Source organism: Urocampus carinirostris, chromosome 15, assembly GCF_059441175.1.
Source record: "Urocampus carinirostris isolate Australia breed hairy pipefish chromosome 15, RoL_Ucar_1.0, whole genome shotgun sequence".
Lineage (NCBI taxonomy): Eukaryota > Metazoa > Chordata > Actinopteri > Syngnathiformes > Syngnathidae > Urocampus > Urocampus carinirostris.
In genome coordinates, this window is record NC_142363.1 from 32,999,667 (window position 1) to 33,025,280 (window position 25,614).

The following is a 25,614-nucleotide window of genomic DNA, read 5'->3' on the forward strand; positions in this document are numbered from 1 at the left end:
TCTTTAATCTACTAGTCCGGCCCCCGACAGAATGTTTGTTGCTCTTAAATGTTAAAATGCTATCTTCTTTCTTTCAGTCTATTTATCTCTCTCACTTTCTGTTTAACTTTTTTTTCTCTCTGTCTTTTTCCCACGCTTGCGTTTGCTCTCCCAATTTTTTTCTCTTACTTCTCTCTCTCATTCTCTTTATTTTTCTTTCTTTCTGTCTTTGTAATTTAATAGTCCGGTGAGGACTGTTTCTCAACCACGTGGCCCCGAACTAAAATGAGTCCAGGGTTGGTTAGGGTTACTTTAACTGGATTACTTTGAATTACTTTTGGATTACTCCAATACCAAATATGCTCATAAAAGACAAAATAAACTAAATATGGATAAAATGATGACTCACAACACGTGGTAAGCTTTCTCTCCTGGCTTTGATCTCCGGCAAAACCAACATCAAATGCCACAGAAACAAAATGAAAATCAATCCAAACATCATTTTTGCCGTTCCATGTATTCCGTTACTCCCCAAGCCTGCACAAAATTTCGTATTTTGATTCCTATTTAGTTTCTTTTGTCTTTTATTAGCATATTTGCTATTGGAGTCATCCAAAAGTCATTGAAAGTAATCCAGTTAAAGTAACCCTACCCAACCCTGCTGCTGACTTACACAATGACACATTAACCATGACCAGTGTTCCCTCTAAGCTATGCGCATGCGCAATTGCGCACTGCTCGCACATTCTCAGCACACAAGAAAATCGAGCCAGCGCAGAAAAATGAGGGCTCAAAATGAGTAATTAAGAAGCGACTTAAGTCAAAGTTCCAGTGCAGAAGGTCAAAATACACGGGTTCCCCTGACGTTGTGTCCTAAATGCGGTATTTTGAAGTCGAGTCGAAGTAGCACAAAGTTGAGTAAAGTTAGTAGAGTTTTTCGAGAACCGGCTTCTTCGGCTCGGCTCATTAAAAAGAACCGACTCTTTCGGGTCCTAAACGGCTCTTCGGGTTGTTTTTGCTTCTTTAATCCCAACATGACCAAATATGATGTAAAATGATGCACATAATGACTTAAAGGAAGGGGGGAATAGAACAAAAAAGAAAAAAATACCAAAATGAAAAAGTAGTGAAAAGCGGAGAAAAAAAGAAACAAAGGGAAGGGGAAAAAAATGGGAAAAATTTAGAAAAAAGCCAGAAAAAAAGAAAAGAAATGTAGGAAAAAAGTAAATAGAGAACAAAAAGAAAAAAGTAACAGCTCGGAAAAAATAAACACAATTAGATTTTTATAAAGGAATTTAAAAAAAAGTAGAAAAAAAAACACGGAAAAAATAAGAAAAAGTTTGTGTTGCATTCAAATAATTTCCAATGATACCAAGTCAATCTTGTTGCCAACATTGTACTTCCACTCAAAAATGTGATTAAGTACAGTTCTGTATCTTACAACCGACTCAATAAGCCCCCAAAATGTTAATATTATGCGACAAAATATATCAGGAAATAAAAAGAAATGGATATCTTGTGAAAGAATTGTAAAAACAAACGACGTTTGTAGGCCGTACAACCTTTTCAACAGTACATGAGTCAATTCATTCAAAAGTGAAAAATAATTTTGCATTGCCGCAAACGTGATGTCAAGTTTTTGGACATGTTTGACAATGACTTAGTTTCCACACTTGGGATTGCCGTCGCTCACTGTTGTTTCAAGCGTTGCTCACCGACTTAGTGTGAACGCTCAGACCCCTGGAAAATCACAGGGAACATTAGCCATGACCCTTCCCATGTTGACGCTATCTCAAGAAAAACCTCCTCGATACCCATCAAACGTTTGGCGTTTTCGAGTCGATTTAATCCAAAACCGCGTAATGACGACCCTGAAAAATATGACGGGCGGCGAGAGAAACAATAGCGCGGCGGAAATTTAATGGCGCGATAATGACGTCCATTTTTTGAAGCAAATAAATGCGAGTGCGATGAAGAAGCACTTATATGGCAGTGAATAATACAAGCGCTGATTAAAAAGTGATAAGCGCGCTGTGCGTTCAGACATTCTTATTAGCGGGAACTCATTCATTATTACGACAATGTCGTGCCGCTGTCGTGGAAAGAAGTCGGGCCGGTAGAACTCTTTCACGATAGGTTTCTTCTTATACTCTGTCCTTCCGTTTGTCAGTTCGTCCGTCCAGCCATCCATACCTACCATTCCGATTCAACAACCATACCTTCCATACCATCTATCTATTATCATCTATCCATCACTATCAGTCCAAACCATTCCAACACAACCAAACCCAACACACCAACCATCTGTCCTCATCCATCAATCCGACTATCCATCCCTCAATCCATCTACAGCAGGGGTGTCAAAGAGGCGGCCCGCGGGCCGCATCAGGCCCAATAAGGGATTGAATCCGGCCCGCGAGGCAACGCTGAGGGAAGTGCAAGAGAAAAAGGAGCTGCAGGTTGAAATATGTCCACTTGATGGTGCCAAAGCCAGGTGCCTCTCATAAAGATGCTGTACTTGTATTTTTTTCTCTCTCTCTCTCTGTCTCTGTCTCGGTCTGTCTGTCTGTCTCGGTCTGTCTCTCGGTCTCGGTCTCTCTCTCGGTCTGTCTGTCTCTCTTGCCTCCTTCAACATCTGCAAAAACCCCCCTGAAAATATTCCATGAGACAGTAGTGGCAAGCGCCCTCTTCTATGCGGCAGCGTGTTGGGGAGGCAGCGTTAAGAAGAAGGATGCCTCTCGTCTCAATAAACTGGCTAGGAAAGCGAGCTCTGTTGTGGGCAAAGAGCTGGACAGCCTAACAACAGTAGCTGAGAGACGAGCACTGAAAAAGCTGAGGTCAATCATGGACAATCCATCGCATCCACTACACAGTATAATCTCCAGAAAGAAGAGCAGTTTCAGCGACAGACTGCTGTCACTGTCTTGTACTACGGACAGACTGAAGAGATCTTTTCTTCCTCATGCCATGAGGCTCTTTAACTCCACCCGGCAGAGTAAAGGCCCACATTAAACCACACCACCTACATTGGATATTACCGAATCTTACTGCAATATGTATTCTGTGTAGCACTATTTAGTTACTCTATATAACATGCTACAGTGGGCATTTGCACGTCACACTGGGTATTTGTATATTGTATTCTTTTGGCTTTATTATTGTACTGTTCTCAGCTCAGGGATGCTGCTGGAAATGTGAATTTCCCTTAGGGGATGAATAAAGTATCTATCTATCTATCTATCTATCTATCTGTCTCTCTGACTGTCTCTCTCTCAGTCTCTCTCTCAGTCTCTCTCTCAGTCTCTCTCTCAGTCTGTCTTTGTCTCTCTCTTTCCCTTTCTGTCTCTGTCTCTCTCTCTCTTTTCCTACCTTTTTCTCTCACTCTCTGTCTCACTCTTTCACGCTATGTCTCTCCTTTTCTCTGTCTTTGTTACTCTTTGTCTCTTCCTGTGTCTTGCTACATTCTTTTGCTCTCCCTGCTTTCCATTTCTCTCTCTCCCTCTCTCTTGCTTTTCCCTTCTCTCTTTCCCTCCTTCTATATTTTTCTCTCCTTCTCTCTTTCTTTTTGTCTTTGGATTTCTTTCTTTCTACCTCTCTTTCTTTCCCCCTCTCTCACTATTTCTCTTTTTATCTCTTGTTCTCACGTTCACTCTTGTTCGCTTTCTCTCTTTTCTCCCTTTTTCTCTCCGTTTCATTCTTTCTTTGTGCCACCCTCTGTCTTTTTCTCTCCCCCTCTTTCTCTTATTTCTTTCTGTTTTTTTCCGTTCTCTCTGATTTACTAGTCCGGCCCCCGAGAGAATGTTTGTTCTATCATGTGGCCCCCGAGTTAAAATGAGTTTGACACCCCTGATCTACAGTGTTCTGGTTTGCCCGCGTCCCTGCGTCCTAGACGCATCATTTTTGCTGGGGACGCATCGTGTCCAATCAACGTGCGTCCGGGACGCAACTTTTTTGACACCAAATTGTCATCATTACCCGATTACTTTTTTTTTTTAACAAAGATTTACCACACTCCAAACTTTTCATCAGGCAGATCCGCCATTGTTGTTTTGGTCTCGCGCCGATCTCAGCAAACGAGATCTCGTTGCTTGGAGATGACGTCATTGTTTTGGCGGTTGTCGAGTGAAAGAGAAGTATGCCTCCGTAAAAATAGTTGGTATTAAATGCAAATCAACAAAAAATAGGTCATTTCTTCAGTGTCGGTAATAAGTCGAAACATAATTCAGAAAATGGTAACAACGGCAATAATTACGGCATGAAAAAACGGCGGAAAATTCTTCGGAAGACCGCGAAGGCAAGGAAAACACGTGTGTTGAAGCGAACGATTCGACGAAAGATAAACAAAAGAATACTCCGAGCAAGAAAAGGACTTTTCTGCCAAAATGGACTCAATTATATTCCTGGTGACGCTATGAGGAGGATGATCATGGAGGCTACATGTTCTGTGATGCGTGTACCCTGCGTGACAAAAAAACTGGATTGCATAAATCATTTTGCAATACGAACTTTCAGAAAAGCACATTGGTTAGCACCACGACGATGAACACCACAAATTAGCGATGGAAATTCGGTTGCTGCGATTGGACCTTGAGAAGGCATTACAATTGTGGCGGGACAGCAAACCACCAAGAATATATGAACTGGAAAATCTGAAGTGATTAAAACTGCATGAATATATAGACTAATATTTCAGCAATATTATTTTGTATAATGTACAATATTTTTGTGAACTGAAAAATCTGAAGTGATAACTGCTTTGTATTACCAATTAAGTGTGATGATTCAAACTGAACGAATATATAGATTTATATATTTATTTCTATATTTGTCGCCGATTTACAATTTCAACCTCGATAACACTGAATTTTGGGGATCCATAGATCTCTGTTGGGACCCATAGATTTTTGAGCATGCGAGTGCCCGGGACCCATCACTTTTCAGAGGTAAAATGAACACTGCATCTATCTACCCATCCATTGTTGTGGATCATTGGAGTCGAGCTGACATAAAGGGAACGCATTAGTTTAAAAACAGGAAATTCCCGGCTTGTTTCTCCCAAGTGTAAATGTCAGCGAATGTTATTAATAATTGCCTTGGGCTGCCAAGGAATAACATTCTTCTTTGCCAAGTTCTTCTTGGCGGGGAACATGCGGTCAAGCCGACCAACAGTTCTTGGAAATTGGGAAAATTGAAAGAGGACAAAACATTCTGTCTGGTAGCGTGCATTTTGAGATAAACACGTGCGTCATCGCGAGGGGGACGGGCGAAAGTAATACGAGATGTTGTCTTAGGATATAAAAAGCCAATTGTCTCTGAAGACGAATGAGACCTCAGTTTTGTACGCTAATGAAGATATTTAAACAAGCTCTCCCTCTCACACCAAGACTTCTCTGCATCTTGTTTTACATATTTTGGGGCATATTTCTCGAGCTGCTCCGAGACTATCTATGTATCTGTGTATCCATCGAAAAAATAACAATTCCAACACAACCAAACTCATTCCAACCAACCAACCGACCAATTGTCCATCCATCAATCTAACAATCCATCCTTCCAAACCACAACCATACCTTCCATTCCACTTTCTATCGCTCTTTCTCTCTACACACACATCTCTATCTCCACTTCTTTAGTTCTCTGTCTATATATATATTTAGCTATCTCTTTATATCTATACATCTATATCTCTGTATCACTATCTATACATCTCTAAATCTCTATATCACCCTATCTCTCGATATCTATCCATCCATTAATTTTTCCAAACCAGTCCCCACCCACCATTTCATTCCTACCCACCGTAACCCAATCCTGTCAAGAACTGGAACAGGTGCTTAAAAGAGGGACCTTATATGTTATGCTGCTTTGATTGTGAGTACCGTATTTTCCGCACTATAAGGCGCACATAAAATCTGATTTTTTTTTAAAAAAGCTGACTATGCGCCTTATAATCCGGTGCGCCTTATATATGGATCAATATTGAATTACAAGGTCTCGCAACTTACGGTAAGCAGCCACCGACTCCATTTTTCGCGTAGAGGAAGAAGTGCGCTGTGCATGCTGGGAAATATTAAACAACGATTCTCTTTTATTTGTGCGTTTGTATAAAGACCCTGAAATGGCTCCTATTAAGAGACACGCTTACAACGCAGAGTTTAAACTCAAGGCGATCAGTCACGCAGTAGAACACGGGAATCGAGCAGCAGCGAGAGAGTTCAACACTAATAAATCGAACACGAGAGTGGCTCGAGCCGGCAGAATTAAGAGTCCCCCTAGGAACTCGCTAACTGAACAATGGTTCCATGGGTGAATTTTGTAAAACCCACTACAACGTTTTACATTTTACAGTTATTATGTTATTGCTTTACTGTTATTGTTTTGCACTTGTTGTTTTTGCACATTACGAGTGTCACTATACAGTATTGCGATTGCACTAAAGTTTAATTTACCATAACAGTATCAGACGTTTTTTTGCGTGTTGACTAAATGGAGGAAAAGTAAAATGTTATGCCTTGCTGTTGTTCAAAGATGTTAAAGATGTGTCATGAAATTTTTTTACCTCAGAGAAAATAATAAAACGGCTGTTTATTCATTTTGGGAGTGAATGGAGTTGTGGAAAGCTTGTTTGTTATCTATTAATAAAGTTTGACTGACCTGTCTGACTGTTTTGTTGACATTCCCTTTAGCGCGGCACCATCTAACGGTTGCATAACGTAACTACATCCTCTACTGTAGCCAAGTCAAGTTAAGTCACATTTATTTATGACGCCCTTAATCACAAAAAATGTCTCGAAGGACTGCACAGGATTACATCTACAAAATTGCACAATTACCTGATCTTAAACCAGCATGCACTTATAGCGCCTTATAATGGGGTGCGCCTTATGTATGGAAAATGTTTAAAAATATATCATTCATTGAAGGTGCGCCTTATAGTGCGGAAAATACAGTATTTCAAAACTAACCGATTTAAAAACAAATATAACGAAATATTTCATGTAGAGATCTTCATGAATATTAATTCATAAATGTAAAAATTGGATAGGTGTCCAGGACAGGCCCCTTGGCCAAATTAGTCCAGTTGCCTGCCTCCTGGTTTAAATACATTCATTTTACTTAAATCACTAAATCCATATTTTATATTCCTCTTTATTTCCCTACATTTTGAACTTCAGTTTCTGTAGCGATAAAAACAGTCCAATTTATTTTCAGCGACAGACGAACCAAACCGTCGTGAGCATGAACGCATCCTCTCGTGCGGAGTATTTCGATCCACTCTCAGTTTTCCCGCATTCGTAGGATATAAGACAAATGATGTAAACAAACCTTTTCCCACGAGTTTCCTACCTTTTTTCTACCACTTCATAAACATTGTATGAGTGTTTACAACATGTTTTCATCTATCCTGTTTTAGCAACATCGGGGAATGAAAGAACTGTGTTGAATTGGAATGATGAAGTTTGACACATGGTTAGTCTCTGGAGATGTTGTCATTAGTTTTGTAATCGAATATGTTTTTCTGCGATTTTTACGTAAGTGTGCTATGAAACTTTTATATTTGATTCCCTTAAAATGTTCTTTTACCCATTGAAGTGCCCGTCGGCCAACAATTTTTGCATGCTCACCCTAACACCTTGATTTTGTAGTCGGTAATCCATCCATGGACAGCACGGCGGCGCAGTGGTTGGCGCGTGTGCGGCACAGTTCTGATGTCATGAAATCGAACCTCCTGAGTGGAGTTTGCATGTTCTCCCCGTCCTTGCGTGGGTTTCCTCCGGGCACTCCGGTTTCCTCCCACATTCCAAAAACATGCATGTCAGGTCAATTGGCCGGTTCAAATTGTCCCTAGGTGTGAAGTAGCGAGTGAATGATCTGTCTCTGTGTGCCCTGTGACTGGCTGGCAACCAGTTCAGGGTGTCCCCTGCCCACTGATCGAAGATAGCTGGGTTGGGCTCCAGCACCCCCGCGACCCTACTGAGTATAAGCGGTCCAGATAATGGATGGATAATCCATCCCTGTATTATCTCCCGCTTATCCGGAAGCAGCCTCAGCAGGTAAGCCCAGACCTCTCCATCCCCAGCCACTTTGTCTAGCTCGTCTGACGGGAACCCGAGGCATTCCGAGACCAGCGTAGAGACATAGTCTCTTTAGCATGTCCTGGGACATCCCCGGGGTCTCCTCCCAGTGGGACATGCCCTGAGGCGTCCAGGAGGCATCTCAGCTGGTTCCTCTCAAGACAGAGGAGAAGCAGCTCTACACCAAGTCCCTCCCGGATGAACAAACTTCTCACCATATCTCGAAGGGAGAACCCAGCCGCCCAGCAAATGACACTCATTCCAGACGCTATGTATGCGGGATCTTGTTATTTTGGTCATTACTCATTGTTCATGACCAAAGGTGAGGGCAGGAACGTAGATCAACTGGTAGATTCAGAAGCTCAGCAACATACCGATTCAGGGTCCGCATGACGACAGACACTGCACTGATCAGTCTGTCGATTTCCGGTCTATCCTAACCTTGCTCATGAACGAAACCCCAGGATTTTTTAACGCATCTACCTGAAGCAGGATCTCATCATAAGCCTAAAAAGAGCACGCCACCCTTTTCTGGCTGCGAAATATGGTCTCCGACAGGGAAGTGCTGATCTTCATCCCAGCCGCATCACACTTGGCAGTAAACCGCTCCAGTGAGAGCTGATGATCACGGCTTGAGAAACCCATCAGCATCACATCATCTGCAAAAAGCAGAGATGTAATGATGAGGGCCCAGAAACTAGGCCCCTTTAACGCCACAGCTGAGCCTAGAAATTCTTTCTGTAATGTAGGCTTAAACGTATTTGCTCAACGTGTGTATTTTTAATCAGTTTGATGTCGTCTGCTAGCCTTCCTGTCTTATTTTTGTAATGTATATATTTGTATTTAGGGCAGCACGGCGGCGCAGTGGTTAGCGCGTGTGCGGCACAGTTCATGTCATGGGAACCTGTCGTGGGTTCAAATCCAGCTCCAGACTTCCTGTGTGGAGTTTGTATGTTCTCCCCGTGCTTGCGTGGGTTTCCTCCGGGCACTCCGGTTTCCTCCCACGTTCCAAAAACATGCATTTCAGGTGAATTGGCCGGTCCAAATTGTCCCTAGGTGTGAATGAGCGAATGAGTTGTCTGTCCCCGTGTGCCCTGCGATTGGCTGGCAACCAGTTCAGGGTGTCCCCTGCCCACTGCCCGGTGATGGCTGGGATGGGCTCCAGCCCCCCCGCGACCCTAATGAGGATAAGCGGTACGGCTGATGAGATGAGATGAGATATTTGTATTTATTTTAGACAATTATTCTGATATGTTTTGCACGGGCGAATGAAAAACGCGGGGTGACGGGAAATGGGGACCGGTAAAGGTGAGGAACAGACAGACCCGTTTGTGGACACGGCAGACAATAGTGGATCTATATTTTCCCCACCCTTACCTTTGGAAATATCCACTTTTTTCCTTGGATTACTTTCAACGGGACCCGGACTCTGTAGGTCTGCATCAAACCTTAAGTACCGGTATCATTTTCCGTTCATTGTGCCGGCTGTGATTCTTGGACTTTGTACTTTAATGAAGGACATTCAGTTTCAATCGCGGGACTTAAAGTCGGCTTTGGGTTAATTTTGTGTTTGAGTTACATTTTTTAATGTGGGCGCATGCGGCTTATAAACAGGTGCGCTCTATAGTCCGGAATTTACGGTACATTCCCATCAAACGTTTTTGTACCCGTTAAAGTCGGAATCAAGCGCACCCACTGGCCGACAATTAGCCTTGTAAAAGTTTTGAACGCTGACCTTGACACCGGCGAACTGATAAATCCTTCATAACTCAGCATCATTAGCGAGTTATCAATACGTGGTGGCCCAGACATCTACCGGGCATTCATTAGCGATTAGCGGCTAATTACAGCATGTCGTCGGCGAGAGATAAAAAAGAAAAAAAAAATCGACTTTGATGTGGTGATGCCGCCTAAGGACAGTTTTGATTGTGGGCAGGCAGATGCTTGTTATCTCGTTTTTCCCACGATGGCGATGATACGCGTTGTTTTCGAGAGCAAATCGAACTGAAAGCAACTTGGTGGCGCTAGAGTCTCTTAAAGTGTATTGTTAAGCACCACCTAGTGGTAAAAAATAATAATATGTTTTGAATAATGAGAAAATGTACATGAACTATCAAAGAACTGTAGTTTTGTTTGAATTTTATGTGCTGACATGATTGGCCACCATATATATATTTAGCGCTCTCTCTCTCTCTCTTTTCTCTCAATTCCATTTGTTTTTCTCTCTCTCTCTCTCTCTCTCTCTCACTTCCTTTTGTTTTTTCTCTCTTTTGCTCTCTTTCTCTCTCACTTCCTTTTGTTTTCTCTCTCTCTCTCTTTCGCTTTCTCTCACTTCCTTTTGTTTTCTCTCCCTCTCTCTCATTTCCTTTTGTTTTCTCTCTCTCACTCACTTCCCTTTGTTTTCTCTCTCTCTCTCTCTCACACACACTCCCTTTTTCTCTCTTTCTCTCTCACTTCCTTTTGTTTTTTCTCTCTCTCTTACTTCCATTTGTTTCCTCTTTTTCCCTCTCTCTCAATTCATTTTGTTTTTCTCTCTCTCTCTCACACTTCCATTTGTTTTCTCTCTCTCTCTTTCTCCAATTTATTTTCTCTCTTTCGCTCACTTCCATTTCTTCTCTCTCTCGCTCTCCCTCCTTCTCACTTCCTTTTGTTTTCCCTCTCTTTTCTCTCACTTCCTTTTGTTTTCTCTCTCTCTCACTCCTTTCTCTCACTTCATTTTGTTTTCTTTCTCTTTTCTCTCACTTCCTTTTGTTTTCCTCTCTCGTCTCTGACTTCCTTTTGTTTTCTCTCCTTCTCCCTCTCTCTTATCTCACGTCCTTTTGTTTTTTTTCTCTCTCTCCTTCTCCCTCTCTCTTATCTCACTTCCTTTTGTTTTTTTTCTCTCTTTCTCTCTCTCTCTCTACTTCCAATAATTAACCTGGTAATAATATAGTAACAACATAGTAAGTAGTATAAGATTCTTTATTTTAAAAATGCTGTTTGCACTAATAAGTAGCAAAAAGTAGCTCTCAGCTCAAACAAGGTAGGAGACCCCTGCCTCTTTTGAATTCCGGACAGCACCATTTAAGCTGGACTTTAAAACCCAGACAATGCTGTTCCGGCCCTTTCGAGTGTCCCCGAACGAAACAAATCGACCAAATGACAACAAGCAAAAAAAATGATGAACCCCGGAACTTAAAAATGAACTTTAACGCATTCTTTATGGTTGTTTTGCCCATTGTTGGCAGTGTCCCCCCCCCACTCCCTAGTGAGTTATGCGGTGCTACAACCCGGGAGGGGAAAGAGGGCATTAATCCGTTTCACTGGCAGGTCTTGCCTTTGCAGCCGGAGGCGTTGTTTTAATGAACCGGGGGGGGCGGGGGCCCGAGTCGAAGGAAGGGGCCCGAGTTGTTGGGTAAGCTGAGCCAAAACGGTCCCATGGAGTCCGACACGGAGGACTGGTGTGACCCGACAGTCGGACGTCAGAAGCAATCGGCGCTAACGTCTGTTGATTTTTGCGATTGGTGTCCTGGAATACTGAGAGCCTCTCGGTCTGCCATTTTGCGGACTGATTTTTAAAAGAAAAATATTTTCCAGACTGAGGCACCAAAAAAAATGAAAATTGTGCCAAAACCTTGTAATCTAGTGCGCCTTGCAGTATGGAAAATAGTCATCTCATCTCATCACCTGCACCGCTTATCCTCAGTAGGGTCGCGGGGGTGCTGGAGCCCATCCCATCGGGCAGTGGGCAGGGGACACCCTGAACTGGTTGCCAGCCAATCGCAGGGCACACGGGGACAGACAACTTGCTCGCTCATTCACACCTAGGGACAATTTGGACCGGCCAATCCACCTGAAATGCATGTCTTTGGAATGTGGGAGGAAACCGGAGTGCCCGGAGGAAACCCACGCAAGCACGGTGAGAACATACAAACTCCACACAGGAAGTCTGGTAGCTGGATTTGAACCCACACAAGAGGTTCCCAAGACCTTAGAACTGTGCCGCACACGCGCTAACCACTGTTCCACCGTGCTTTTTTCTTAACTTCTTTATACAACATAATTCGTATTATCAATCGTCAAAACAACTGAGCCGTTTGAGAGCCGGCTCCCTTGAATGAGTTGAGCCAAAAAAGCCGGTTCTCTAAAAAGAGACTGACTTTCACTACACATCTCGAACTCGTTTGACTTGATTGATTTGCCATTTCGTGATAGTCTGTGTATACCGGATGGTACCCTCATTAAAAAAATTTCCATACAGATTTTCCTGTATGTGGTACACGTCTTAAAATGCATAATAAACGTACTTTGTACGGCAAAAACCTACAGGTTGACAGGTATGAATTTCTCCGCCGTTTTTTGTGCCGGAATTATTGCCGTTGTTACCGCTTTCTGCATTATGTTTCGACTTATTACTGACACTGAAGAAATGACCAATTTTGTGTTGATTTTCACCTAATACTAAATGTTTTTTCTGAGGCATACTTAACCTTCGCTCGACGACAAGCACCACAACAAGGACGTCATCTCGAAACAACGAGATCTCGTTGGCCGAGATCGGCGTGCAGACGAAACCTCGAACCGCGAGACCAAAACAACAATGGCGGATCTGCCTGACGAAAAGTTTGTGGTGCAGTAAGTCTTTGTTAAAAAAAAGTAATCGGCTAATAATGACAATTTTGTGTCAAAAAAGTTGCGTCCCGGGGACGCACGTTAATTTGAGCGAATGCGTCCCCAGCAAAAATGATGCGTCTAGGACGCAGGGACGCCGGCAAACCAGAACACTGATATATATATTCTTTCGTGTATAACACGCACTCGTGTATACAAAACCTCTCAAAATGGACTTTGAGGAATTGTTAATGAAATAGGCTGAGAGACCAAAAAAAGCTGTTTTTGGAAACGGCACATCAATTAAAGAGTGGCTACTTACTATACCATACCTGTCAACCTGTACGTTTTTGCCGTACAAAGTACGTTTATTATGCATTTTGAGACGTGTACCACGTACGAGAAAATCTGTACGGAAAAACTCAAATTTGTCAATGATGGGTACAGTCCGGTATACACCGACTATCACCAAACGGCAAATCCATCAAGTCAAACGAGTTCGCCGCGGTAGCCTCTATTTCGGTATCGTTTTTTTTCTCGTTGCAAACTAAACGAGTGGTTCGATGCTACTGTGCCCATGCTTCTGCCGCTGTAGTGCCGACTCCCCTGCAAAGTCCTCCCCCCATTATGCTGCACTTCCGACAATAGCAATCGTATTCTATATAATAAGCTTATTAAGACAAATGCAGACGTTACAGGTCACACAAAACAAAAACAAACAAAATCAGAGATAGTTTCTTCCCCAGAGCCATCACCACCCTAAACACACAGCGCACAACAAACTGAAACTCTTGAAAACACACTAACTCATACAAATTGTATTCATGCCTATGCTCACTTTGCACAATGTTGCCTATTTTTGCACGCATATTGCACTAATACGATCCCAAAACTGTATGTAACACCCTACATCCCCACACCTTCTTGTGTAAATACTGTGTAAATTATAACCTTATCTTCTTTGTTCCTTTATCTTCTTTGTTTTCTTTTATCCTCACTGTTAAATGTGAAACTGGAGTGCCACGACCAATTTCGTTGTCCCAATATGTTCAACCCATTTTGCAACAATGACAAAAAAGGTGTATTCTATTCTATTCTAAATTACATAAATAAACACATTTGGTGTAAGATTATTACCGTATTTTCCGCACTATAAGGCGCACCTAAAAGCCTTTATTTTTTTCAAAAGCTGACCATGCGCCTTATAATACAGTGCGCCTTATTTATGGATCATTATTAAATCGCAAAGTTTTCCAACTAACTTGCACCCGCCGACTAGATTTCCCCCCGAACGCCAAGTAGTACGCGGTGTATGCTGGGATTTATTTACCGGCGTTTCATTGGCTAACCAATGTGTCAATCATCATTTGAATCGATCACTATTGGCTAAAGTTATTCGGAGGTCAAGAGGCGGATCCTTTTTATCATTTACAGGCTGGCATTGGCTTAAACGGCAAAACAAAGCCTGCAATTGGCCGAAAAAGATGAATGTGTATAGCACATGACTGATGGCATAAAGAAAGCATTTTTTTCTATTCTGTATTTGTAAATATTTTAATCTCCTGGATTTACTACCCTCACAGATATGAGGACATTGGCTGCACATTATTATGAACACAACGACTTCGGTGAGCTACTCCGGGTTTTATATTGTCCCTGTATCTTGTTTCAGACTGAACTCGATGTTTCTGTGATAAGCGGTGCAGATAATGGATGGAATGGAGTGTCTATTTTTAAATGCAACTCAATTCCAAGTGTTTATTGTCATATGCACAGTAAAGTTGCGAGCGAAAAAGAAAATAGAAACTAAGGAATGGTTGGCATTTCTTGAATCCCAAGACTTTAACCTTCCGAATGATGGAACGATGCATTTGAGTGACATCGTACGGACACAGCCTCCGCACGTGTTCTCGACACGTATTTACGTCTTTGCAAGCTTTGGGAATGTTAAGGGGGTAATAAGTTGGACTGAACTATCTGACTGTTTTGTCCACGTTCCCATTGTAGCGCCTTATAATCCGGTGCGTCTTATGTATGTCAAAAATAGGACCAAAAACTATTTTTTCGGGGTGCGCCCTATAACCCGGTGCGCCTTATAGTGCGGAAAATACGGTATGTAATTTGTAAGGGAAAATACGACAGTTTGTAAGGGCATGGAGCCCTGGAGCGCGACAGGTATGCTATACCGACTTGATATGCATTTTTTCAAAAAACAATTTAAGGCAAAAAAAAAAAAAATCAAACTTGTGAACTTTAATAACTATAAAGTACGACATATTTTTTTAAAAATAAAGCAGCCAGAAAAATGAAATTCCCGGAAAATTCCACTCCACTCATAGGTAGCGGTGATGTGCCGCAGTGTATATTAGCACACTAGTATGCTATGACCTTGTCTAGTGTGCTGCGAGACCCATTTGATCTTTTTGCAAAAAAGCATTCCATTAAACAGTATATTTTATTTCTTCCAGTCATCAGCCAAGCAACTAACATTCATCCATATCAGTAGGGGGCAGCAGATTGCTAGTTTTTCAATTCTTTTTATACACTAATCATATGCTCATAAGGTAAAAAATGAAACTCCATCTAATAACTTTTTTCTACATAGAAAGGATAGGTTTAAACTCTAGTAGACACTCCAAACAAGGAGAGAAGACATCAGTGGATTTTGAACAGGGGGAGAAGCCTTTGAATAAGGAAGTCCAACCTGCTCTAAGGCCCTTTATATTTTTTATGAATGTTTACATTTGCATATAAAAATTATAATAATGCATCAAATAATGTAAAAACCTTGCATGTGATTTTGCTGATTTATTTTCTTATTATTTTATTAAAAAAAAAAAAAAAAAAAGATCCTCTGGCTGATGCTTTTTCTTTATTTAAAGTATTTATGTTCTTCTTTATTTTTTTGTTATTATTTTATTTTATTATCTTATAAATAAAAAAGAAAAAGATAGTAGCAAAAAAAGTCCTCTGGCTGATACTTTTTCTTCATTTTAAGTATTATTTTTGTCATTTTTTATGCTTTTGTTGTTATTTTATTTAACTATTTTGTAAAATAAAAAAAAGAAGAAGAAAAAAGAAAAATATAGTAGTAGATCTGGCTGATATTTTTATTTTAATTATTGTTTTTTGTTATTTATTGGTATCCTTCTAAAAAAACATAAAAATAAAAATGAATAATTTATTACCTCCCTGAGGCACAATAACCATAAAAGACGGAAAAAATATACAGTAAATGTAAGCGATATGATAATTTAATATTCTAAAAACAACAACGTGAAACTAGTGCCAGGAATCATGATTATTTTTACATTTTCGAAGGACAGTGTGCCTTGAGATTTAATGAAAACAAGCGAGCCTTGGCTCAGAGAAGGTCGAAAAACACTGAGGTTGATAATATTAATGATGGTTTGTTTACATACTTTTATTATTTCGATCGAATGTCATATTTTCTTAGAAGGCAAAACAAAAGTTCTGGGGATATGTAACTGCGGTGTACATACATTTTAATAAGATACTTATAACAAACGATCGTATAGTGGTTTTAACTTTTGCAATGAATTCGACTCGACATATTTTAACCAACATTATCCTTTTTACATACCGTATTTTCCGCACTATAAGGCGCACCTAAAAGTCTTCATTTTTTTCAAAAGCTGACCATGCGCCTTATAATACAGTGCGCCTTATATATGGCTCAATATTAAATCGCAAGGTCTCGCAACTTACGCCGACTCGATTTTCCCCCGAACGCGGAGTAGTCCGCGGTGTATGCTGGGATTTATATACCGGCGTTTCATTGGCTAACCAATGTGTCAATCATCATTTGAATCGATCGCTATTGGCTAAAGTTATTCGGAGCCTCGGATAGGCTAGAGGTCCGAAACAAACCCTGCAATTGGCCGAAAAAGATGTGTCAATCATCCGTCAAATCGATCGCTATTGGCTGAAGTTATTCGGAGCCTCGGATTGGCTAGAGGGCCAAAACAAAGCCTGCAATTGGCCGAAAAGGATGTGTCAATCATCCGTTAAATCGATCGCTATTGGCTGAAGTCATTCGGAGCCTCGGATTGGCTAGAGGGCCAAAACAAACCCTGCAAATGGCCGAAAAAGATGACTGAATAGCAAGCTTGCTAAACTACGCCATAAAGAAACATGTTTCATTAGTCTGTATTTGTAAACATTTTACTCTCCTGGATTTACTACACTCACGGTTGTAAGAAGACCATGATTGCGTAGAACTTAGGTGAGTTAAGCGGCTTTATATTTTCCCGGTATCTTGTTTTAGAACGATCTTGATGTTGCTGTGATGAGTTGAGTGAATTCAACTCAATTCCAAATGTTTATTGTCATATGCACAGTAAAGTTGCGAGCGAAAAAGAAAATAGAAACTAAGGAATGGTTGGCATTTCTTGAATCCCAAGACTTTAACCTTCCGAATGATATTTTGAGTGACATCGTACGGACACCGCATCGGCACGTGTCTACGACACGTATTTGCTTCTTTGCAAGCTTTGGGAATGTTAAGGGGGTAATCAGTTGGACTGAATCATCTGACTGTTTTGTCCACGTTCCCATTGTAGCGCCTTATAATCCGGTGCGCCTTATCCATGGAAGATATAGGACTGAAAACTATTTTTTGGGGGTGCGCCCTATAACCCGGTGCGCCCTATAGTGCGGAAAATACGGTACTTGTGAAAACAGAAATAATTACAATAACGAGTATAAAAAAACGAACGATTTACTTGCAATGAGCAACACAATATACAGACACCATGTGGTTAGCACCTCCTCTGGTTTCAACATCTATGAACAATGTTCCCTGGAATTTTCCACGGGTCTGAGCGTTCACACAAAGCAACGCTTGAAACAACAGTGAGCAACAGCAATCCCAAGTGTGGTAACTAAGTCATTATTAAACATGTCCAAAACTTGACAGCATGTTACATTTTGCTGAGTTTCCGGCAATGCAAAATTATTATTTACTTTTGCATGAATTGACTCGTTTACGATTGCCTACAAACGTCATTTGTTTTTACAATTCTTTCACAAGATTTCCATTTCTTTTTTTCCTGATATCTTTTGTCGCATAATACTAACATTTTTGGGGGCTTATTTAGTCGGTTGCCCGATACACAACTGTATTTAATCACATTTTGTAGTGGAAGTACAATGTTGGCAACAAGATTGACTTTATAGAATTGGAAATTATTTGAATGCAACACGAACTTTATTTTATTTTTACCAGTTTTTTTTTACCTTTTTTTTAAATTCCTTTTTTAAAAAATTGTGTTTATTTTTTTTCCAATTGTTACTTTTTTTTTGCTTTTTGTTCTCTATTACCTTTTTTCCTTTATTTGCTGCTTTATTTTTTTCTGGCTTTTTTCTAAATTTTTCCTTCTTTTGTTCTCTTCCTTTTGTTTATTTTTTTCTCAGCTTTTCACTACTTTTTCATTTTGGTATTTTTTTCTTTTTTTTTCTATTCCCCCCTTCCTTTGTCATTTTGTGCATATTTTTTACATATGATTTGGTCATGTAGGGATTAAAGAAGCAAAAACAACCTGAAGAGCCGTTTGGGACCCGAAAGAGCCGGTCCTTTTTAGTGAGCCGAGCCGAAGAAGCCGGTTCTCGAAAAACTCTACTGACTTAACTCAACTTTGACATTGACTTCAAAATACCACATTTAAAACACAGCGTCAGGGGAACCCGTGTATTTTTACCTTCATGCACTGTAACTTTGACTTAATCCGCTTCTTAATTAGCTATTTCGAGCCCTGATTTTTGTGAGCTGGCGCAAAAGCTCTGGGCGGTGCGCATTTGCGCACACACGCAGCTTAGAGGGAACATTGTCTATGAAGGTAATTAACATAAATAGATAGATAGATAGATAGATAGATAGATAGATAGATAGATACTTTGTTCATCCCCGAAGGGAAATTCACATTTCCAGCAGCATCCCTGAGCTGAGAACAATCGAGAACAATCGAAAATAACACGGGAGCTGCTGGAGTGGCTGCCATTCGTGACGGCGCCGGAAGAAAAGATTCAATTTGAATCATGTACAAACAAACAAACAATTGAATCATGTACAAACAAACAAACAAACAAAATATTCATGTTTCAATAAGTGGAGTGTTAATAAAATGGGGGGAAAATAATTTCTGATACTGATATAACCAGGTAAAACTAATTTTAAGTTACCTGTCCAAATGAATGTTGTGCCATCTCACCTTTCCCACTCTCTCATCTCACCTTTCCCACTCTCTCTCCTCTCACCTTTCCCACTCTCTCTCCTGCTGCTCGCTCCTGAAACTAATACTTACCTCTTTGTGTATTGTGCAGTCCCTTCTCAAGTTTCTAGACTACCATCCCCTGATCTAAAACCTACATGAGGGCAAGGAAAAACTCAAAAACATCAATATGATGTGACTTAATTCAAACAAAAAGTACCTTAATTTCTGCCCTTTAAAGGTGGGTTGCATAGTTTGACGGGTCTACAAAAAGTATTTTCTCTATTCAGTATGTGTTAACAATGGCCAAATAAATAGAACAATGTCGAAGAGGCAATACTATTTACAAGGTAGCGCTTAAAGACTGCCCTAAATTGTAAGTGGCGACAGAAACAAAACGAAAACAATTCCAAACAGCTTGACAACATCGATTACATTACTGAGTATGTAGCAAGATTTGTCAGTTGTGGTTTTAATGTTGTCAATTAACTTTTTGCGGAGCACCAAAAGATCGTGGCTTATCGTTAGCAGCGCGGTCATAAAATCAGAGGCTAAACTAAACCTTACCCCATACCAGCAGGTGGCACTGTTGGACTCGTCATTGCAGGACACTTATACACAAACTATACCAAACTCCCGGCCCGCGGGCCACGTCCGGCCCGCCGTGTAATCATATCCGGCCCGCAAGACCTCATCTCATTAGCTACACCGCTTATCCTAAGTAGGGTCGCGGGGGTGCTGGAGCCCATCCCAGCAATCATCGGGCATTGGGCAGGGGACACCCTGAACTGGTTGCCAGCCAATCGCAGGGCACACAGGGACAGACAACTTGCTCGATCCTTCACACCTAGGGACAATTTGGACCGGCCAATTCAACTGAAATGCATGTCTTTGGAATGTGGGAGGAAACCGGAGTGCCCGGAGGAAACCCACGCAAGCACGGGGAGAACATACAAACTCCGCACAGGAAGCCTGGAGCTGGATTTGAACCCACGCAGGAGGTTCCCAAGACATGAACTGTGCCACACATGCGCTAACCACTACGCCACCGTGCTGCCCCGCCCGCAAGACCATTTGACATTATTGTTATTAATGGCCCGTCAACACGAACAACGCCGTCTCATCCCTGGACATCATATTCTGACGTTTTAGTCACTGTACCTATTCCTTCATATATGACTTATACCGGGGGTGTCAAAGTCATTTTAACTCAGGGGCCAAACGATAGAACAAGCATTCTGTCGCGGGCCGGACTAGTAGATTAAAGAGAAAGAAAAAGAGATCAAGAAATAAGAAAAAGAGGGAGTGAAAAGGAGAGAGGGTGGGACAAAGAAAGAAAGAGAGAGGGAGAGAGCGTGAGAAACAAAAGATAAAAAGTCCTGAAAGAGGGGGAAAGAAAGGGAGAGGAAGAAAGAAATCCAAAGAGAAAGACAGAAGGAGAAAAAATAGAAAAGAGAGTGTGAAGGGTAAAAAGAGAGAAAGAGAAGAGAGAAAAGAGAGAAAAGGAAGTTAGAGCAAAAGAGGTTAAAAGACACAGAGAGAGAGAGAGAGAGAGAGAGAGAGAGAAAGAGCAACAAAGAAAGAGAAAAAGAGAGACACAGAGAGTGAAAGAAAAGGGGTAGAAAAGAGCGAAAGGAGGGAGAGAAATAAATACAGGTACAGTGTCTTTGTTCGAGGCACCTGGTTTTGTCAACATCAAGTTGACATATTTCAACCTGCAGCTTGTTTTTCTCTTGTGCTTCTCTGAGTGTTGTCTCGCAGGCCGGATTCAATCCCTTAGCGGGCCTGATCTGGCCCGCGGGCCTCCTATTTGACACCTGTGACTTATACTATACAGTACTATATACCATGGGGTCGGGAACTTATGGCTCGCGAGCCAGATATGGCTCTTTCTATGAGTACCTCTGGCTCAGAGACAAATTTAATTGCAAGCAAATTTTCTCAATCTTGATCAAAACTTGAACCACTGATCCTGTTCAGATACACGCAAAGCCAAACCAGGGCTTTATTGCAAAGCAGTACTTTTCAGAATACATAGGGCACGTTTTCACTACAATTTACAGTCAAGGTGTCACACAAAAAAAAAACTTGTTTTGGCTGTACAATGCTAAAGAATCCTTTATATAAAAGCTCGCTATATAATCTGTGTTCAGTGTTCGGATACCTTATGATGAAACCCACAGAACAAACTGTAAATACGCCACAACACCGGAAGAGAACTTAAAGTTATTTGATTGAGTGAGTGGGAGGGATAGGTGGAGCTATGCAAAAAGTGCAAGCACTCCCTCCCGTCTCTCGCCCTACTCCGTCTGCGCCAAAGGTAAGCACATCAGGCTCCCTGTTCTCAGAATGTTGCGACGTTTTTACAAAATAGTTTGTGTAGCATTTTCATATTTCTACTTTTGACAGGAGATATATTAAGGAGAGCAAATTCTTTTGGGATATTGAAGTTTTTTTTTAACATACATTGACGGGGCAGCACGGCGCAGTGGTTAGTGCATGTGCGGCACAGTTCATGTCTTGGGAACCTCCTGCGTGGGTTCAAATCCAGCGCCAGACTTCCTGTGCGGAGTTTGCATGTTCTCCCCGTGCTTGCGTGGGGGCACTCCGGTTTCCTCCCACATTCCAAAAACATGCATTTCAGGTTAATTCCAAATTGTCCCTAGGTATGAATGAGCGAGTGAGTTGTCTGTCCCCGTGTGCCCTGCGATTGGCTGGCAACCAGTTCAGGGTGTCCCCTGCCCACTGCCCGATGATTGCTGGAATGGGCTCCAGCACCCCCGCGACCCTACTGAGGATAAGCGGTGTAGCTAATGAGATGAGATATACATTGACATAGGAGCAAAGGAATTTGAATGTTATTTTAATGTTAAGTTGTTTAATTTTTTTTATTCAGAGCAAAATAATAAATACTGTATAAGGGATTTAAGGTTTAAATTTAATATTCTTGTCTCTTTATTCATATTTATGTTCCAAAAACATTCAGTTTAAGTGTGTTCAATAAATGTTTATCCTGGTTGGCCCGCGACCTTAAGTGGGTTTTGAATTTTGGCCCCTCGTGCATTTCAGTTTGACATCCCTGAACTATACAAACATATTCCAGCAGGAATTTCAACAAAACTAAAGTTATTATTACACCCGTTACAGATATACTCACTGAAGTGGTGCGGGAAGTAAGCCTCCAGCATGAAACCGGTAAATATTGTCTCTTTTTACGTTTTATCTCCAAGTTTTTGTTCTCAAACTCGCCCACGTTCGCCGCGTGTTTCTGTTAGCCACCGGCTAGCCACCTGCTAGCCGAGCTCCCCCTTGTTTTTTGGTGCTAATTATGAGACGAAAAATTCACATTTTAACTCCCACTCAGGTTCACTGGGTGATATTTTTCAGGAGTGACAAACTGAAAAAAAAAATGAATTTTAATTGTTTTTATTTTTAAAAGTTACTTTGGAGAGTTTTAGCGATAAACTAACCCCGCCTTTGATTCAATACCCGCACATGATTCGCTTACAAAGTTTGATTGACACCTTGTTGGCCAATAAAAATAGAATAACAGAAGGAACTCGAGTGTGGGAAATCTAATAAATAACCATATAGACTTGTTATTAAAATAGTAATACTTTGATAAACTATTCCAAATTCAAAACTAAATGAAATAGGTTATACACATACTTTATTTGCTAAAACTGGGGAAAAAAATAGTTTTAATTGTTTTTATTTCAAAAAGTTACTTTGGAGGGTTTTACCGATAAACTAACCCCGCCTTTGATTCAATACCCGCACATGATTCGTTTACAAAGTTTGATTGACACCTGCTTGGCCAATAAAGATAGAATAACAGCAGGAACTCGAGTGTGGGAAATCTAATAAATAACCATATAGACTTGTTATTAAAATAGTAATACTTTGATAAACTAATACAAATCCAAAACTAAATGAAATAGGTTATAGACATACTTGATTTGCTAAAACTGGGGGAAAAAAATAGTTGTAATTGTTTTTATTTCAAAAAGTTACATTGGATAGTTTTACCGATAAATTAACCCCGCCTTTGATTCAATACCCGCACATGATTCGCTTACAAAGTTTGATTGACACCTGGTTGGCCAATGAAAATAGAATAACAGAAGGAACTCGAGCGTGGGAAATCTAGTTTATTACCTCAGAATCCGTTTATAAATAACCATATAGACTTGTTATTAAAATAACAATACTTTAATAAACTATTCTAAATATAAAAATAAATGAAATAGGTTATACACACATACTTGATTTGCTAACAAGCTTACCCAAGACAAATAGGCTATACACCATAAGAGCCGTTCACAGACCGCTCGAGTGTGGGAAATATAGATTATGGCATTTAAACACATTTGTTTATAAAGATAAAGTCTTGCTGTTGAAATAGTCAGAGCTGATAGTTTTATGTACAAGTTTAAACAGAAATAAACTATTTTATTCACACATTTGTTTTTACACCTTTTTAGCCAATATAAATGGGACAGAAACCGAAAGTGGTGTTTAAGGACCACTCGAGTGTGGGAAATCTTTCTTCTGACCTGAATATACATTTGCACGAAGCGTTATCGTCCTGTTGGTAAAATAACCACAGCCCATAGTTTAATATAATCGTAAAAATAGAGAGGAAATATGTTATACACACATTTGATTTGCTTACAAACTTGATTGACACCTGTTTAGCCAATAAACCGGTTGTGTAATCGCAAGACACTGCATTTTTTTCAAGGGTTTTTAGACAGCAGCCCTAGCAAAGCTCCCTAGGGTTAATCAAAAGAAAGTTCTTTGAAGCTCAATAATCTATTTGATATAACAATGTCATAGAAAACACTCATAGTTTTTTTTCTTTTCAATATTTGATACAATAAGAAACAAAACATTAAATTTTTTATCATTGAAGTAATATTATTCAGTGTTGGTAGTATATGTGAGAGAATGTAGAAGAGTGTATGAGTGTACTATACTCATCCACACAACTATACTTTCTCACATCTACTATACTCTCTCACTCATATTTCTATTGCTGTCACACACATATTAGTATGGTCTCATACACATATTACTATACTTTTGTTCACAAACTACTATACTTTCACACATATTATTATACTCTCATACTGCACCACTATGCGGTCAAACTACATTTACATAGTACTAAACTCTTTCACACACATTACTAAACTCTCATGCACACATTACTATACTCTCATGCATACACTACTATGCTGTCACAAACAAACACTATACTTTTACATATACTACTCTACTCTCTCTCAACTCCTACTATACTCATACACCCACTACTATATTCTCTCACAAATATGACTAGACTCATGCGCACACTACTATACTCCCTCCGTCACATATTACTATACTCGCATACACACAGACTACTATACCGACACACACATACTAGTATACTCCCTCACATATTCTACTATATCCTCTCACACATACTGGGAGAAACTCCAGTTTATTGTCAAACTGTTAAACATATACACACACAGAGCAGTGTAGATCGCCATGGTTACCAAGATACCCAAGGTACCCAAGATCAAACAAACACAGAGGTGAGGTTATGATCACATTAGGTGTGAAAAAAACTCCAGGGACAGCAATTATAATAGTGAGAAAGAAGAGTCGTTGTGTGTGAGAGAGAGTATAATAGTGTGTGTATGTGTGTGAGAGAGGAGCAGTGTGTGTGAGAAGGTATAATAGTTTTTGGGGTGGAGTACAGTAGTATGTGTTTGAGAGCGTAGTAATATGTGTGTGTGATAGGATAATAGTGTATGTATAAGACTAGAGTAGTATATGTGAGAGAGCGTAGAAGAGTGTATGAGAATATAATACGACGTGTAAGAAAGTGAAGCAGTGCATGCATGACTTGTAGGGTATGATTTGTGTGTGAGAGAGTCTATAGTAGTGTTTATAGTAGTGCGAGAAAAGTAATATGTGTGAGAGTATAATAGAATGTTTGTGAAAGCATTGTAATGTGTGTATAAAAGTGTTGTAGTATATGTGAGAGTGTAGAAGTGTGTGAATGAGAATATAATACAATGTGTGAGAAAGTCAAGCAGCGTGCATGAGAGAGTATAGTAGCGTTGGTTGCATGACTTCTATGGTATGACTTGTGTGTGAGAGAGTATAATAGTGTGTGTGAGAGTCTATACTATTGTGTGTGTGTGGGGGGGAGGGATACAATAGTTTGTGTGTGGGTATACTAGTATGTGTTTGAAAGCATTGTAATGTGTGAAAGTATAGTCGTATATGTGGGAGAGTGTAGTAATGGGTGTATGAGAATATAATAGTACGAGTGAGAGAGTACAGTAGTATGACCAAGAGTATAGTAGCGTTGGTTGCATGACTTGCATGGTATGACTTGTGCGTGTGAGAGAGTGGAATAGTGTGTGTGAGAGTCTGTACTATTGTGTGTGAGGGGGGTACAGTAGATTGTGTGAGGGTATACTAGTATGTATCTGAAAGCATTGTAATCTGTGTATGATAGTAGTATATGTGGGTGAGTGGTAGTAATAAGTGTATGAGAATAGATAATAGTACGAGTGAGAGAGTACAGTAGAATGACTAAGAGTATAGTAGCGTTGGTTTCATGACTTGTATGGTATGGTATGACTTGTGTGTGTGTGAGAGAGTATAATAGTGTGTGTGTGAGAGTATACTATTGTGTATGTGTTTGGGGGGTACAGTAGTTTGTGTGAGGGTATACT

The 25,614-nt window shown here is 40.5% G+C and overlaps 1 protein-coding gene across 3 annotated transcripts in view; it reads right to left on the reverse strand.

Annotated features, from left to right (window-relative positions):
- Positions 1–25,614, reverse strand: part of gfra4a (GDNF family receptor alpha 4a) — a 226,765-nt gene that overhangs the window by 76,012 nt on the left and 125,139 nt on the right. The window contains exon 1 of one of the 3 annotated variants that reach the window (XM_088355107.1): positions 22,032–22,159. The exons of the other annotated variants lie outside the window; for them this stretch is intronic. Within the exon in view, the coding sequence (XP_088211233.1) occupies positions 22,032–22,062 (31 nt within the window). The 5' untranslated portion in view covers positions 22,063–22,159. Of the gene's footprint in view, positions 1–22,031; positions 22,160–25,614 lie in introns of those variants that run through there. 3 annotated transcript variants of the gene reach the window in all.